A 15,376-nucleotide genomic window follows, 5' to 3' on the forward strand; every position below is an offset into this window, starting at 1 on the left:
ACAGATGTTGTTTGTCGTCTTTTTGGAATTCAACACGATTACTTTGGAACTTTGATGTCAAACTTCGCAAGGGTAAGTGCTTAGCAATGAGAATTCTGTTAAGAACACACTGCAGTTAAGAGTAGCCTACACAAGTTTATAAGTACCAATCTATATAAAAAATATACTATAAATATGTTCTCACTCATTGCAGGATATTATTCATTTGGACCTGTCTCTTATACACATCTAGATGTGTATAAGAGACAGACGCCCATGATTGTTCACCGGGGCAGTAGTAGTAAGCTTCATGCAATTGTCAAACATTTGTCTTGAAATTTTAATTATTTTCAGGTTGAACTACATGATAGTAAGACCAGCAATAGTATATGGAATTGCAGACAAGATAGGATTGAGTAAGTGCCATTCTATTACAGTTATCTCTATCCCCTTCCCCCTCCCCCTTCCCATCAATCCACACTTTACTACTTCCAACATATACCACCTTATCAGTAGGTTGAATCTTGGGAGATTTATGGTTCCTGGTTCAATTCCAGTATAACTCTATGTTTCCCACTTGGAGGGCCAAAAGTAAATGCAGCTCACCATCTTATGGGTGAGATTGGTCCCATGTGTAAGGCTCATTGTATCGGAGATGAAATTAAGGGATACAAACAAAAGTTTTTACAATTGAAAAGAAGAATACATTCTCTTAAACAAACCTAGTTTCCCTATCGCGCTAAAGGGTAAAATGTTACGGAGCATTTTCCAAAAACTGAAAGGTCCACTGATTAATCTCAGATAAGAAAGTATAATACATACTCCAAGATCAGAAATACACGTATTCCCAACACGATGGCCTGCATTTCAATTCTTGGAGTATTCTTTTATAATGATATAGTTGGTATAGTTATTCGGTAGTGGTAGCTACCAAATATTCTTGTATTTTTTTTAACTTCTTGACTTTTTGTATTTTGTATTTTTTTTATCTTCAGCTCCTCGGTTAATAATTGGTGCAGTTTACAAACAGTTGCAAGAAAAAATGAAGGTATTCAGTGTTTTGTCTTTATATCTGTCATTATCATTTGTTTAGATAATAGTTAATATTAATGTATTTTTTTAGTGTCTTATAGATAGCAGGTACCTCTAGTAATAATGATTTTTAACAAAGAATTTAAAAAATAATAATATATGGGTTAAAGGTTAAACTTTTCTCTAGCCAAATTAAAAATGCTGTATGAAAATTTGTGTAATGTCTAATTTTGATGATGTAGGGTTAATGTAAGGCCAAGGACTTTGGAAACTTGAGTTTTGATCAAAATTTTAAAGAATTTATTTCTATACTGTAAACAAGCAATGACATTTCCTTTTTTATGAATGAATAAATTTGACTTTGACTTTATTTTGAGGAGGAATTGAAAATGAAATGTTTCACTTGACTTTAATTTTGAGGAGGAATTGAAAATGAAATGTTTCACTTAGACTACCAGGTCATTGGCTTCCTGTTGTACTGCAGTATTTCACTTGCTTCTTACAAATTCTTACCATCTGCCTGCATACACTAGATTTTGCAGATCTACTTTCATCTACGAGCTAGAGTGGTGGGTGCTGCAATTCAGCAGCTTAGCTCAGTCGGCTGAACTGGTGATAGCCACTGTGTGTGCGCTGAACCGTGGAGATCTCTTGGTCCCCGGTTTAATTCTCTTCGCTTCTCTCTAGTATTTCAGCTGGAGGGCTGAAATGCAAGTTACGATAGTGCACCGTCTTTGTAGGATGAGATATTTTAAAGCCCTTGGTCCTGTGTGCATTATGGCCCATGTACACATTAAAGAACGCAGTACACTCTTCGGAAAAAGAGTAGGGGATTATTTCCCGGTGTACTGCCCAATTACCACCAGAAGGACCCCACTGGAAATAAGTCTTCTTTCAACTTTCGTGGGTTATCCTTAGTGTTTACACCGAATAGATCCTTCCATAGTTACAATTTAGTCCAACACATTTATGATGTTTGCTTTACATCTCAGTGTAAAAATTATGAAAATAAAAATTATATAAATAAGTTATATTTGCTATGCCCCTGGTATGTTTTGAATTATTATACTTTTATTACTGTTGCCAACTAACATTTTTGGCATATATCTAAATTATACTATGTTAATATTGTATTGGTGTCTGTTAGTTTTTAAGTGGATATTAGCCCATGCCTGGCCTTTGTAGCAAAAAGAACAATTTTGGAAAATGCATTCTGAGCATACTGGTAAATATAATAGAAATAATATTATTAATCTTAAAGCATTTGTATCACTTCAAAATTGAAAATTACAGTGTTAATTGTGTTTCTGTTATCAATATCATTAGTTTTTGAAAGGAAAATTTGTTTCATTTTGTTAACAGCTGCTTTGGAGCAAAGATTTGAAAATGAATACAGTCTATGTGCACGATGTCTGTCGGGGTCTATGGCATCTGGTTGAGAAAGGAGAGGTTGGTGAAGTGTACAACCTAGTAGATAAATCAGACACAAGTGAGTAGATTTTGAACTGATTCCCTTTTTTTTTTTTTTTTGGAGTTCAAGTGTTTTCATTTTCATTTCTTTAGGCACGAGAGCCAAGGATATGCCAATAAGTGAACTTAATCACTGTCCTACATGGCATATCCATTTAACAACAGGGGAGTTAATGGACCAGTACACCAGGTTACCCCCTACTCTTCTCGAGGGATGTCTCGGTTCTTTAAAGTGCACATGAGCCAAATGCGTACACTGGGCCTACGGTTTAAAGTTGTTATCCGAGAAGACTTATTCTGGAACTGGAACTATTGGCGAGTGAGTCGTTTGAACCAGCGCCAATATTAGAGCTGAAGGTTACGGTGCCCCTGATTTAACTGCTCGGCTAATCACCTTGTGTAACTAATAATATAAAGTATCTTGTTTGGAAATCTCGTCTTGTTGTTTAAGATGCTTAAGAAGAGGGCGTATCATATTGATCTGTGTTTACGTCAGATACTAACGTTATATTGGCATATTGTATAAGGGTGTGAAATCAATTGCCTCCAACTGGATTGAGTTTGTCCCAGCTTTTAGATATGTTATTATAAGCGCAAAACTTATATATTTGTGTTTGTGACGTACAGTTTCCTTCCAATGTTTCAGCACAGGGAACAATTACAGATGTTGTTTGTCGTCTTTTTGGAATTCAACACGATTACTTTGGAACTTTGATGTCAAACTTTGCAAGGGTTAGTGCTTAGCAATGAGAATTCTGTTAAGAACACACTGCAGTTAAGAGTAGCCTACACCAGTTTATAAGTACCTATCTATATATAAAATATACTATAAATATGTTCTCACTCATTGCAGGATATTATTCATTTGGACACTCGTGTAATTCGTTTAGGATTAATCTCATGTATTTGTTCTCATTCATTTATAAGAACACTTTCATGATTACACTAAAAAGTTTACTCATTAACACACTCATTTAATGTCAACTATTCAAAATTGTTTTACCTTATATTAACACTGGTTATGAGTAAGAGTTTACTCATAACCACACTTATTTAGTAGCAGGAGCATTTTCGATACTTCCTACGTTTTTTTTTATAATAGCATAACTTTTTTATACTGTGTATATTTTACCTGTACCATGTCACTACACCTGATAAAACCAGCATAGACTGCTGGCGAAAGCCTGTGTATTAAATAATTGAAGTGCTACCCACCAGTGTTTTTATTTCATACGTTTAAAAGACTAACATGGCTCTATCTATTATTACACACTTATTTTATGTCACATTCATTTAAGAGTTTTGTATGCATAAGCTTTTGTGTATTACTGCATTATTTTAGGATTTTATTTTGTACTAACCTCATCTAAGAGTGCTCTTGTGTATAATTCCACTCATTTTAATCATTTTAAGAAAAATTAAATATGAATGTTTTTTCTTTCAGGTGAACATGACAGAAATTGTTGAGGAATCTAATGAAAAACATTTAGCACCATGGTCTGATGCTTGCAAAGAAAATGGTATTGAAAACACACCATTAAGCCCATACTTAGATCAGGTAAAATTATTATGATTATGTCCATTCTTATTATCATCAGCATTATCATCAATGTCATTGTCATTATCATCATCATCTTCATCACCATCTTCAACACTATCATTTCAACCATCATCCAATTCATCATCCTACTGACATGAACCGCACCCGTGGCAGCTGGCAGTGTATTCTTGATGCTATTGATGCAGCTACTTTGATCTGATCTGATCGAAAAACTAGTAAGAGAAACATTAAATTTTTAGGTTCGATCGTGGATGGCAGAAATATGCATTCTCAGGAAAAAAATGTGGATTCCTAACTGATTTTCAGTCGTAAAAATACAACCCTAAAGTAGCAAATGATGCATTTCCGGGTATCTAGGGAAAAACATTTTGGGGGATGCCCCAGACACTCCCAGCCTAAGGGAGGGTTTTTAGAACAAAATTCTCACGTCTGCAAATTTGTTGAACATGGCATATATGAGGGCCCCCAATAACAGTCAGCGCCAGGGCCCCACAAACTCTGTGATGCCACTGATCATTACCACCATCACCATTATTATTGCCACCACCACCTACCACATTCTCATCACTGTTATCATTTATATTTATTCATTCATATCAATTTTGCAATGTGGTGCTAACATTTCTAACACCTGGGGCTGGCAAACAAATGCCATAGTACAAACAGAATCTAAAATCTAATTTTGGGAGTGCAGCCCAGGAGGATAATAATACTGTACTTCTTCATAGTTGTGTGTAAATGTAGGAGAATAACACACAACTCGCAGTGTCATTGTGCTGAATTACATATGGCTGTGACTACCTTGTAGCCGTAGATAGGCGCTTAGTAGATTCATGTTAACCTCATTCCAAAACTACTGGAGCTGAAATGAATCACAGCATTGGGGTAACCACCTACTCTTGCAAAACAAAAGTGTACCGTGAACCTCCATTTTAAAATCCTTGGTTATACCCTTGGCGAGAAGTATCTCAAACTAGTGCTTATGTTAAAAGTTGTAGTTAGCAACACCCTTGCCTTACCACCTGGCGACTCGCAAATTGTAGTCTGATATTCAAACATAGATTTTTTCACAAGGTGTGTGCAATCACAAAATTTGTTTAAAAAGTGTTACATTAAAACAGATAGGCAATTTTTATTCGAACACATAAAGTTACAAAAGAGGAAATTTCCATCATTTTTCTTACCCTTGATTCATTAATAGACAAATCTGTAAATTTTTCATGTTTATTTTTTTATTTGCAACATTGTAGGAGTTACTGTACAACAAGCACCTATACTTGGATGGGAGAAAAATTGAGGCCACTGGATTTCAGTATGAACACCCCCACGTATCAATGGACTCGCTTAGAGCGGTAAGCAAACTTTAAGACACTGGAGTACAAAACAAACAGCCCCAGGGTCAGATCCAGATTTTTGTGAAAGGGGGAGGGGATGTGTATTTCATTTTTGGGAGGTGAGGGTGAAAACACTTTGTTTCCTAGATTCTTGAATATGCACTTTCCTGCATTCTCAGGGGCATGTTAAAAACTTTCCTACAATTTCAGAGATTTTCTTGTGTAAGTGGGGAAAATGATGGTCATAAGGCTTTGGCTTATGATGACATAGGGGTCTAACAGTGTGAAAGTGATGGAAGTACTAATGTCATCAAAATCAGCCCATCATGACTGGGGAGGGGGAGGGGTGGGACTAGGGCTGCCCCTTGTATTCTCTTTGAATGAACCCATTCAAAAAACTAAGATGAATGAATTGTTATCCTGCAAAGATATTAAAGATATTATTATTCGAGAGTTATTTAAATTGATGACAATTTATAATACCCATATATTCTTTTTTCCTTCTTTACAGGTTCTAAAAGACTACGTTGAAATGGGAATATTCCCAAAAAACTTGGTACCATGATTACAGTGTTACAATGGATTTATACTATGCTCTTTAGGAAATGCCTACATTGGAATACGAAAATCACATAGTTTGAAAATATTTTCTAACCTTTAACCTTTTTCCTGACCTTTAGTCTATACATTAAAGAACCTTCCACAGAATATTTTCTGTCTGTTATAACAATAATTTGTAACTAAATTTTCTATATATGATAACTGCAGTGTTCGAAATATGGCTTGTTCGCTTGTCCCAGCCAACCAAAATGTCCCACAGACAACCAGAACTATAGGGCAACTTGTCCGTGGGACAACCAAAAAATTTTGGACCCAAACCGCACCTCAAGTAATCGTTTTTTGCCTCCCGAACTTTACTGCCTTGTTGTCACTGGCGCAGCCATTTTGGATTCGCCAAATCACATGTTTTCTTGCGTTTTGGTCTGAGACTTGAACTGAGGCGCCCTCTCGAGCGTTACTTATACTGTGGCGGGCCCATAGAGATATAATAAGAATACTAGCGCACTAACCGCAATGTATTCGATGTTGGAAATACGCAGAACTGTGTGTGTGTACCATCCAGGATGGCTGCCATTGATTTAGCCAATCAAATTTCGCTAAGCACCATCGTTTGTAATTACGCCCTCAATTTACTCAGAAAGTTCAGTACAGCTACTGTAGTTACCCGTATGTTTGAAACTCGAGCGTTGCGGTGTTTGGGTGTAATGTACACAATTTTAATTTCCTTTCCTTGGTACTATATTTTTGAATAAGATGCTCCACTTGGCCTCGTTTTGGCTACAATAGTTTAATAATTTGTTATTACCATTACTCATTATCATTAATGAAATAATAGTCAGTCAGAGGGCTTATTAATATGTAATAATATGTATACTAAAGCCTGAATGTGGCGCTTTACTACTACGGCCATCTTGGATGGTAGACATACATAACTCTGCATTGCTGCGCCATCTTGTCAGCACTCTAGTTGTTTAATAGCTCTATGGGCGCACAACAAGGCAAAGAAAAAGAAAAGCAATTTTCATTTTCATTCAAAGCAGCAGGTTAGCATATTCCATCTAACCCAAACCCCCAGGTTATCCTGTAGTGATGGAGCCTGGCTAATGACTCATGTGCATACATACAGAAAGCACTCACCCTGCACTGCAGCTATGTTACAAAGCAGGTTAGCATGTTACAGAGGGTGACTAAGAGCCAAAGGTGCATAATGGAAAGGAGAGAAATTAAAATTATCAAATACTAGTACTAAAAGCAGTGTAAATTACCCAAACCCATGCTCCGACAGTGCTACAAAAGCAGGAGGGAAAAAAGTGCAAGGCAAAAATGAAGCAAGCAACAGATAATATACGGACAAGTAAAAACATTTGCGGACAACCAAAGTTTCCATCTAGGTTGTCCGCCAGACAACTTTAAGTTTTTCCTTATTTCGAACACTGAATTGATTGGGTATTTTTAATAATATTTATTGTAATGATGAAGGTTAGAATGCATTATTTATTGTCTGTTTTGTAGTCGTCAAGGAGATGCTGATAATAGAATATCATCATCTTCTGCTATATTATTTCATTTTGTGTAGATGTTGCATACTCTAAATGTTTTCATTACTCTCTTTCAGTGGTTGTATGGTCTGTCATTGATTGATTTAATTGTATAGTAGAGTAAAAATCTAATTATCAAATCCAGTATGTTATTAATATCATTGTTGAGAAATCTACATAATGTTTTTTTTTTTTTTAAATTCACCAGCTTTTTTGAATGTTTGATATTGATTCTTCCTGTTATGTCATTGTTGTTTCTCTTACTTTATTCACTCTGTTAAATTGTGTAATAATCTCTGTTTTGTGTATACATTCTGCATCAGAAACACAAGTCCTCTTCCACGCCCATATAATTTAATATGCTTCAGCTTTAAGTCTGTTGGTTTCAATTGCAGTGGACCTTCCAAAAAGGCCCATCCCTTCGATATTGTTGCTAAGTGGCACAGAAGGACAGTAAACATACATACACACATGTGTTAGTTTGCATTACTGGACCTTTTCTGATTCGTTACTTGTTAAGTTTGATTGACACAGTAATACTTGTAGCTGTGAAAGCCTATGTCATAGTTCAAGACATAAACAAAGAATATAGCCCAGGGATGGTGCCAGTTGGGGGAAAAAAACTACAGTTCGTCGGGGAGAAAAAAAACCTTGTATGTATTTTGGACATATTAATAGACTCTAAAATCGAGTAAATGAGCTATTAAAATGGTATCCACCACTGTTATTCTTTTGAAAGATTTAGGGTAGGTAATAGCTAAGTCATATTTTATTTATTTTTCATGTCTCTTGATTTGTTTTAATTTTCATTGGATGCAAGATTTATCTGTATCAACCACTGTTATTCTTCTGCTTAGATTTAGGATAGGTTAGCGAAGTCACTTTTTATTACAGTGCCACTGTAACAAAAGTGATTCCGATTGAAAAATAAAACTAAACCTTTATAACACAATTTGCAATTTTGATTAGTGGGAAAATTTGCTCTGGATATTTCAATAATATTTGTAAGTATTTTTGTATGTATATCAGTATAATGTAATTTTGCATGTTTATTTCATTATAAATATATGTAAATGGATGTATTGTATTATTCGGTCAGGAATTTTAAATGCTTCCAATTTTGGGGTCACCTATCATTTTTTTCATCATTTTCAAGAGAATACAATTTTTTGTGACCTCTCTTGTTTTAAAAGAGTGTATAATGAAATGATGAGTATTGTAATTTTTAGATCATATTTTTTTTCTCATTTTCATAATAGTACATACACCCCTCTGCTATCATAATGTTTTGTACTCTCGTGTAAATGATGAATATTTGATGACCCCCTGCCTATTGCTTCAACAACGAAAGTGAATTGGCATCTAAGAGTGCTGAAAGTAGACTGGATAGAAGTTAAATAGTTATTGCTCTATATCTCTTCATATACTTTTTCTTCTATAAAACTTGATATTGTATATAGAGGTTAGATTTCGTTATTTCTTAGCGAAGCTGATTTTATTCACGAAAATCATGGTAAATTTTACTAGGAGTTGATTGCAGTACTTTGAGTATGTATGGCAAGCATCTCAACCACTATGTCATAAATTTTAATATTTAACCAGTTTGGGTACAACACCAGCAGCGAACGAACAAAAAAAATACACTGAGTTAGCATGGTGCTCCGAGTGCGCAAATGTATAGGTACACCATGCACTTGCGTTAAGTAATGAGCTTGGAATCTAATATCAAACGTTTTTGTTCATATTATCTGTTGCCACTTTCACACACTATTTGATTATTGCTCTTTAGTGCTGATTATTACTATTTCATATTAATTTGATTAAATTATTGTAATTTGATTCAGGTTTTTATTTCGTTCCTAATGAATCATGTGCTTTCAATTATTAGGACTGTTGATGTTATTATAATATTTAATTATTATTAGTCATTATGAAAATTGAATAATTATTGTTTTTGTGATAAGTACGCTGTGCAATATTTATATATATTCTAAACATGTTTCTATTCTATTGGTCTCGACTGAACTACCGCATCACTTTTGGTGAGATTCTTCTATGCATTTCTGAATAATAAATTCTATATTTTCATATTCTCATGTTTATATAGGCTTAGATGTACAGTACACTAGTTGGTATCGTTTTAGAAGAAATCTTTTGTTTACATCAAACTTGGCATCCAATACTGTATCTTTAGGCTAAATATTTATGTAAAAGAAACATACTGTAACTCATTAGCCAATAAAACATAGCGTTCGAGTTATTTTGTGTAGCAATTTAATACTATTCAAAATAATATTCAAAAATTTCTATTATTACAATGGTTGCATATTTTGTTGTATTATATTTTGGTTTCTGTGCTTGATAGAATTAATGTTTCGAAATTACCACTTTAGCATGAAATACCTTTATAATGTGTTTTCCCGTTAGTGATTAGAATTGTTTGTATACCAGAATTAATGAGGAAATCAAGTGTTTTAGCTTTAAGAAAGGACAATAAATAGAGATCAACTGAAAATATTTTGAATTTAACTTGAGTTTATCAAATATCAGATCAATTACTGGTATCCTTGTAGTTAAAAGAGAATAATTAATTACATTTTTATAAAACTGAATCAGACAGGAAATAAAGTTGCTTATTCGTAAGATAGTGTAACACCTTTAGTGACTGATCTACAGCGTAATGTGTCTATGTTGTTTGCCGTTTTATAATAATTATAGGTAGGCATATTAATAATTACAGGTAGGCCTATTAATAATTACAGGTAGGCCTATTAATAATTACAGTTACGGTACTCCTTCCATAATTAATTTTCTCAATCATTTTTCTGTGAGAGAATTTAAACGTGTTTACCGTTAAAGTGTCTCCATGGTGATTATGCAAGCTATTAGGGAGTAATAAGGTGTGATAGTATTTGATTTATAAAAATCGAAATGCTTCATATGTATTTTACATTGTCAAATTATGATACTTCGAAAATCGTTTTTGAAGTTTGAGAGTGCTATTTCCGATAGAAGTGCTAAATCCTGAAAAAAATCGGTTGGTGTGCACTCTTCTGCCTGACAAATACCTAAATGTTTACGCCGCCCCTGTTAAGGAATCAATGTTCATATTCACTTTCACGTTAATATCCAAATTAATTCTGTTTGAAGAAGCATTACTCTGAGTAGTAGTTCTAGTTAATTATTTGATGATTATGATGATGTCATAATAACGGTGCATTTGCCTAGTAAGGCCTAGGCTTAATTCAGATAACAAGCAACATTGATAACGCTACAAGATTATTTTTGTTCTTGGCCTACTTATATCATTTCTGATAGCGAGTTATCAGCTTCAAAGTCCATTGTACACCCATCAAATTCAAATCATCCAGATTTAGAATTACAGTAGAACTGCAGACACAAAATGGAACAAATGACTGTAAGAATAATTGTCGTGCTGGTCTACTCTGCACTGGGTGCTGTGGGGAATATTGTTACCGTAGAAGAAGGAACAATACAGGGGACAAGATTGGTTTTCACCGATGAGACCATACTAAATGTAAATCGGACAATCGATGTTTACCGCGGCATTCCTTATGCCGAGGCCCCTATCGGTGAAAAACGATTCTCACCACCAGAAGCAAAAAGATATTGGAGCCCTGAGATATGGAACGGAACTGAATTCAGAAATGCATGCCCGCAAACTAATCCGAACATTCAATCGGTGGAAACTGGCGAAGACTGCCTTTATTTGAATATATTTGTTCCTTTTAGTGAAACGGTAAGAATCAACATAGAGGAATAAAATAGATCTTATTCCTCCATGGAATCAATGAGTATTTTTGTTTTATTTTCAGCAGTAAGTATATAGTAGAGTACACCAGGTTTCTCCAAAAAGTAACACATTATGAAATTAATACAGATGACATAAACTAAGTTTGACAATTATTAGCTGGGTGCCACATATACTTGCCAATCTTTTTTTTTTTTTATCACTATGTAAATGTTTGAATTGTGTTTTCATTTTGTAGCAGCAGTGAACAATTATTGATTTGCCTCTAAAAGTTCAAAGCACACATCCTTGGTTGGTGTTAATTATTGCATCTACATGAAAGAAAAACCAGTGTGGCCGTACTTTTACATAACTACGAGGATGAGAGATAGACGATAATAATGGTTTTCGAAATCATTTAAGGGATATATAAATACAAAAGCCTACAACTTAGGCTGACGAGGATTGCAGTATCCGGGCATGATTAGGCCTAATATTAAGATACCGGTAATCAAATAACCTCATGAAAATTAGTCATACACCAAATCAATAAATACGGAGGTACATAGGCGCAACCAAAAATATTATTCTTACAAGTTAACAGGCATTTTTTTTTTTAAATAATTGATAAAATTTGATAAGAAATTGACAACGAATACTTGCAAGTGATTGTTGTTGATACTGCATAAGGAAGGGTCCAGTTCATAAGAGAGGAAGTGGAATATTGATAGATGAAATGTATGAGAGTGAAGCATGGCAAGGATTGGAGAAGGTGGAAGTTGGGTAAGAGATTGAGTCAGAGGGATCGCAGTTTCTAAGTATCATTAAAAATAAAACAAAATTAAATCGGCAGTCAAAACATGAGACACCTCTACTCTAGCTTACTGTTGGATAATTGATATGAACAATAGATAACCGGACAGGCCTAGACCAATTTACAAATTAACGTCGCTACCATGGACGAAAATTAGAACAATTCAAATAATTATGTACAGTATATAAATTGTGAATTTTCTTTTATTTCTTTTTTGTTTTGTTTTTTTGTTATATGACTGTTGTGTTCCGTTTATTGATAATTGATTTAGCTCAGTTTTGAGTTCCTGTCTTTTTCTTTTCTTTGAAACTCTTGTTATTCTGGTTTTTATGTTTTGAGATAATAAACAAAATAAAAAATGAAATGAAATGTCTTTTTAGTAGTTTAGATGTTTGGTCTTTTTCTGTAGGTACGTTTGAGACCTGTTATGGTGTGGTTTCACGGAGGTGCATTTGTTGTTGGAACATCGTCGCAACCGGAGTTCGACCCTACGGTCCTGTCAGTTGTTGGAGATCTTATAATCATTAATGTTAATTATCGACTTGGTATATTTGGGTTTTTAACTACCGGTGAGGGCATCAACCTACTAATATTATCTTATTTGTTCAGTGTATCGCAGTACAGTAATGTATAATTACTGTGTAATACAGTTCTAGTCACGGGACTTTGTTTAACAATCGAAACCTTCGCTGGCGCTGAATGTTTTGACGTCGGGCGGTGGAATTGGACACGAACAAGGCCATTGAAGATGGACGAAGCGTCGGCCGTGACCTGAATTGTGACTACCAAACATCAAGAGACTTTATAACGTGCCTTCGGAATAAAACAACAGATGAGATCTTAGAAGCGCAAAGAAAGGCAGGTCCATATATTAGGCCTATTATTATTATCAATAATATAATAATAATATAATAATGTTATATTTATATAGCGCATATTGCACATTGCCCCTATGCGCTTTACAGAGAAATAATATAGGCCAACTCAGAAAATGCAAATAACAATAAAATAATAACAATAAAATATAATAATAGCAAATAACAACGAGACTAAACTACTCCTATTCCTTAAACTAATTAATGGTTGGCCGTTGAATCCGAGGAGCTCATCCGCCCTTTGTTCATCTATTGGTTTTTCTTGCTGCTGGGTGACCATAAACACCCTCCCCTCAGCAGCCACTAAGACATATTTGAGAGGGTTGTCAGATTATTCGCCGACTCTTCGACCGGATGGAGTTTAAGGTCGTACCCAGGACGTCCCTAACTACCTTAAGCTAGGCTTAACTACTCTTAAATACAGTATATTACTCTTAACTCTTATTATTATTATTATTATTATTATTATTATTATTATTATTATTATTATTATTATTATTAATGATAATAATAATAATAATAATAATAATAATAATAATAATAATAATAATAATAATAATAATAAATAATAATAATAATAAATCATAGCAAATAAATATATCAATAATTACTGCACAGTATTTATGGCTCTGTTTCTTCTACCATCAGGTCGTACTTCAAACAGTAAATGTCATTCCATTTGTGCCGACGGTCGATGGGTACTTTCTCGCTGATAAACCGACAAAACTTCTTGAAAATGGCAACTTTAAGTCAGCTAAAATCATGATCGGTAACAACAAAGATGAGGGTACATTGTGGGCAGTGCGAGCTTATCCCGCATTCCTCACTACCCGCAACCCACCAAAAATGCCGTTAGCTGAATTTCGTGAAGTATTTCCAGAGTTTGTATACTGGTACAAAGACCCACACACAGCCGATGCGATTGAACAACAATACCTAGACTGGACCATCGTGGATGACACTAACGCTGATCACTTTGAGACTTTTGTTAAACTTACTACTGACCAGTCATTTGCTTGCCCAGCCAATGACGTAGCCAGGGCGCATGTGGTAAATGGAAACGATGTATACCGCTATGAGATGACCCATGTACCAAAAACATCTGTCTGGACGCTGAAAAAAAGGGTAGGACCTAAATGGATGGGTGCAACTCACGGGGAAGATTTACCGTTCATGTTTGGCTGGGGGTTCAACGATGCATTTGATGACCGGTATGGAGAGCAACCGGAAGATGAAAAGAAAATGGCCGTCCAATTCATGACATACTGGGCGAATTTCGCTAATTATGGGTGAGAAAAATATTTACCTTATATTTTATAAAATTATGTCATTGCTATTGCTAATTGATGATGTTGTTGCAATAAACGGTCCTTTATAGCACCAGGCGAATGCAGTTCTAAACAGTTACTTAAGGCCCACTGTACTGACATGTACTGTATGTAGCGCTCTTGCTTGGCTTGGTAGTGTTTTGTTTTTTGTTTTTTAAAATTTTTTATGTATATTTTTTTCAGCCACCAATTTATGGGCAAGGGCATTAATAAAGCCAATGGCCTGTTTGTACAGCCCCTAACAAAAATGCTACCGGTATTAAAAGCTATGATTATAACAAAACATAATGGAACTAAAACTATAAGGTGACTAGCATGCATTGAATTATAAGCCGTACTGTGGAAATAATTAGATGTTTATAAATTGCATTTAAAGAAAACCACAAAAATCGATTGTTGAAGAGTACTACTTAGGGTTCCAAACACGTGGATCATGAACATTGAGAAAAGATTAACATTTTGTAACGGTACATGGTACTTTAGAGTGCTTCTTTAAATACGCTTCTTGAAACATATATACGCCTATCAGATAATTTGAGAAAGGGTTGTAAGCACCAGAAGACATTATCGCCACACCAAGCGTAGACTCATTTAAGACAAATAAATTGATGGACAAACGGTCTATCAGCCAAGTAACACGGGATACACTGTTAGGTGTTGTTTAACGTGTGCTGTGCCATTGATACAAATGTGTCCAATAAATAATAATATTATCCATCATAATCGGCAAGTATCTTTCAGTCTTCAAGAAGTAATCATAAGATATTTTTTAATTTTTTATTGTAAAAACTATCTGTTCCAGCAATCCAAACGGAAATTCTAGTGCAATACAAAATTTACCTTATCCCGAATGGCCGAAATTTACTCTACCAGAATTAGAATACAAACAACTATCTAAGGAGATGGAAAATGGGCGTGCACTTCGAGCAGACGGTTGTAGCTTTTGGCGTAACTATGTTCCAAGATTAGCAACTTATACAGGTATGTACTTGTATTGTATTTTCAAACTAGTGGATAATAGCGCCAGTAGGCCTACTGCAAGTCTAGTCTTCTGGATTTCTTTGCCAGCTCCAAATTTAGTCAAGGGCGGATCCAAAATTTTTCAAACGGGGGGGGGGGGGGGGGGAAAAAAA

At 34.8% G+C, this 15,376-nt stretch overlaps 2 protein-coding genes across 3 annotated transcripts in view; both read left to right on the forward strand.

Annotated features, from left to right (window-relative positions):
• Positions 1-6,320, forward strand: part of LOC117103234 (dTDP-D-glucose 4,6-dehydratase-like) — a 22,446-nt gene extending 16,126 nt beyond the window's left edge. The window contains exons 9-14 of one of the 2 annotated variants that reach the window (XM_033243799.1): positions 975-1,027; positions 2,374-2,500; positions 3,128-3,213; positions 3,926-4,039; positions 5,293-5,394; positions 5,888-6,320. In XM_033243799.1, coding sequence (XP_033099690.1) covers positions 975-1,027; positions 2,374-2,500; positions 3,128-3,213; positions 3,926-4,039; positions 5,293-5,394; positions 5,888-5,941 — 536 coding nt within the window. In that variant the 3' untranslated portion in view covers positions 5,942-6,320. The remainder of the gene's footprint in view (positions 1-974; positions 1,028-2,373; positions 2,501-3,127; positions 3,214-3,925; positions 4,040-5,292; positions 5,395-5,887) is intronic. The other variant, XM_033243798.1, reaches the window with a different exon arrangement.
• Positions 6,321-10,388: 4,068 nt separating this feature from the next.
• The window catches only part of LOC117103166 (acetylcholinesterase-like), a 7,431-nt gene continuing 2,443 nt past the window's right edge, over positions 10,389-15,376 (forward strand). Inside the window, exons 1-5 of the mRNA XM_033243671.1 lie at positions 10,389-11,235; positions 12,450-12,668; positions 12,752-12,898; positions 13,564-14,204; positions 15,046-15,224. Of these exons, the coding sequence (XP_033099562.1) occupies positions 10,879-11,235; positions 12,450-12,668; positions 12,752-12,898; positions 13,564-14,204; positions 15,046-15,224 (1,543 nt within the window). The 5' untranslated portion in view covers positions 10,389-10,878. The remainder of the gene's footprint in view (positions 11,236-12,449; positions 12,669-12,751; positions 12,899-13,563; positions 14,205-15,045; positions 15,225-15,376) is intronic.

The sequence above is a fragment of the Anneissia japonica genome, unplaced genomic scaffold, assembly GCF_011630105.1.
Source record: "Anneissia japonica isolate Jap-2015-1 unplaced genomic scaffold, ASM1163010v1 scaffold2652_len1590060_cov184, whole genome shotgun sequence".
NCBI classification, from domain to species: Eukaryota; Metazoa; Echinodermata; class Crinoidea; order Comatulida; family Comatulidae; genus Anneissia; species Anneissia japonica.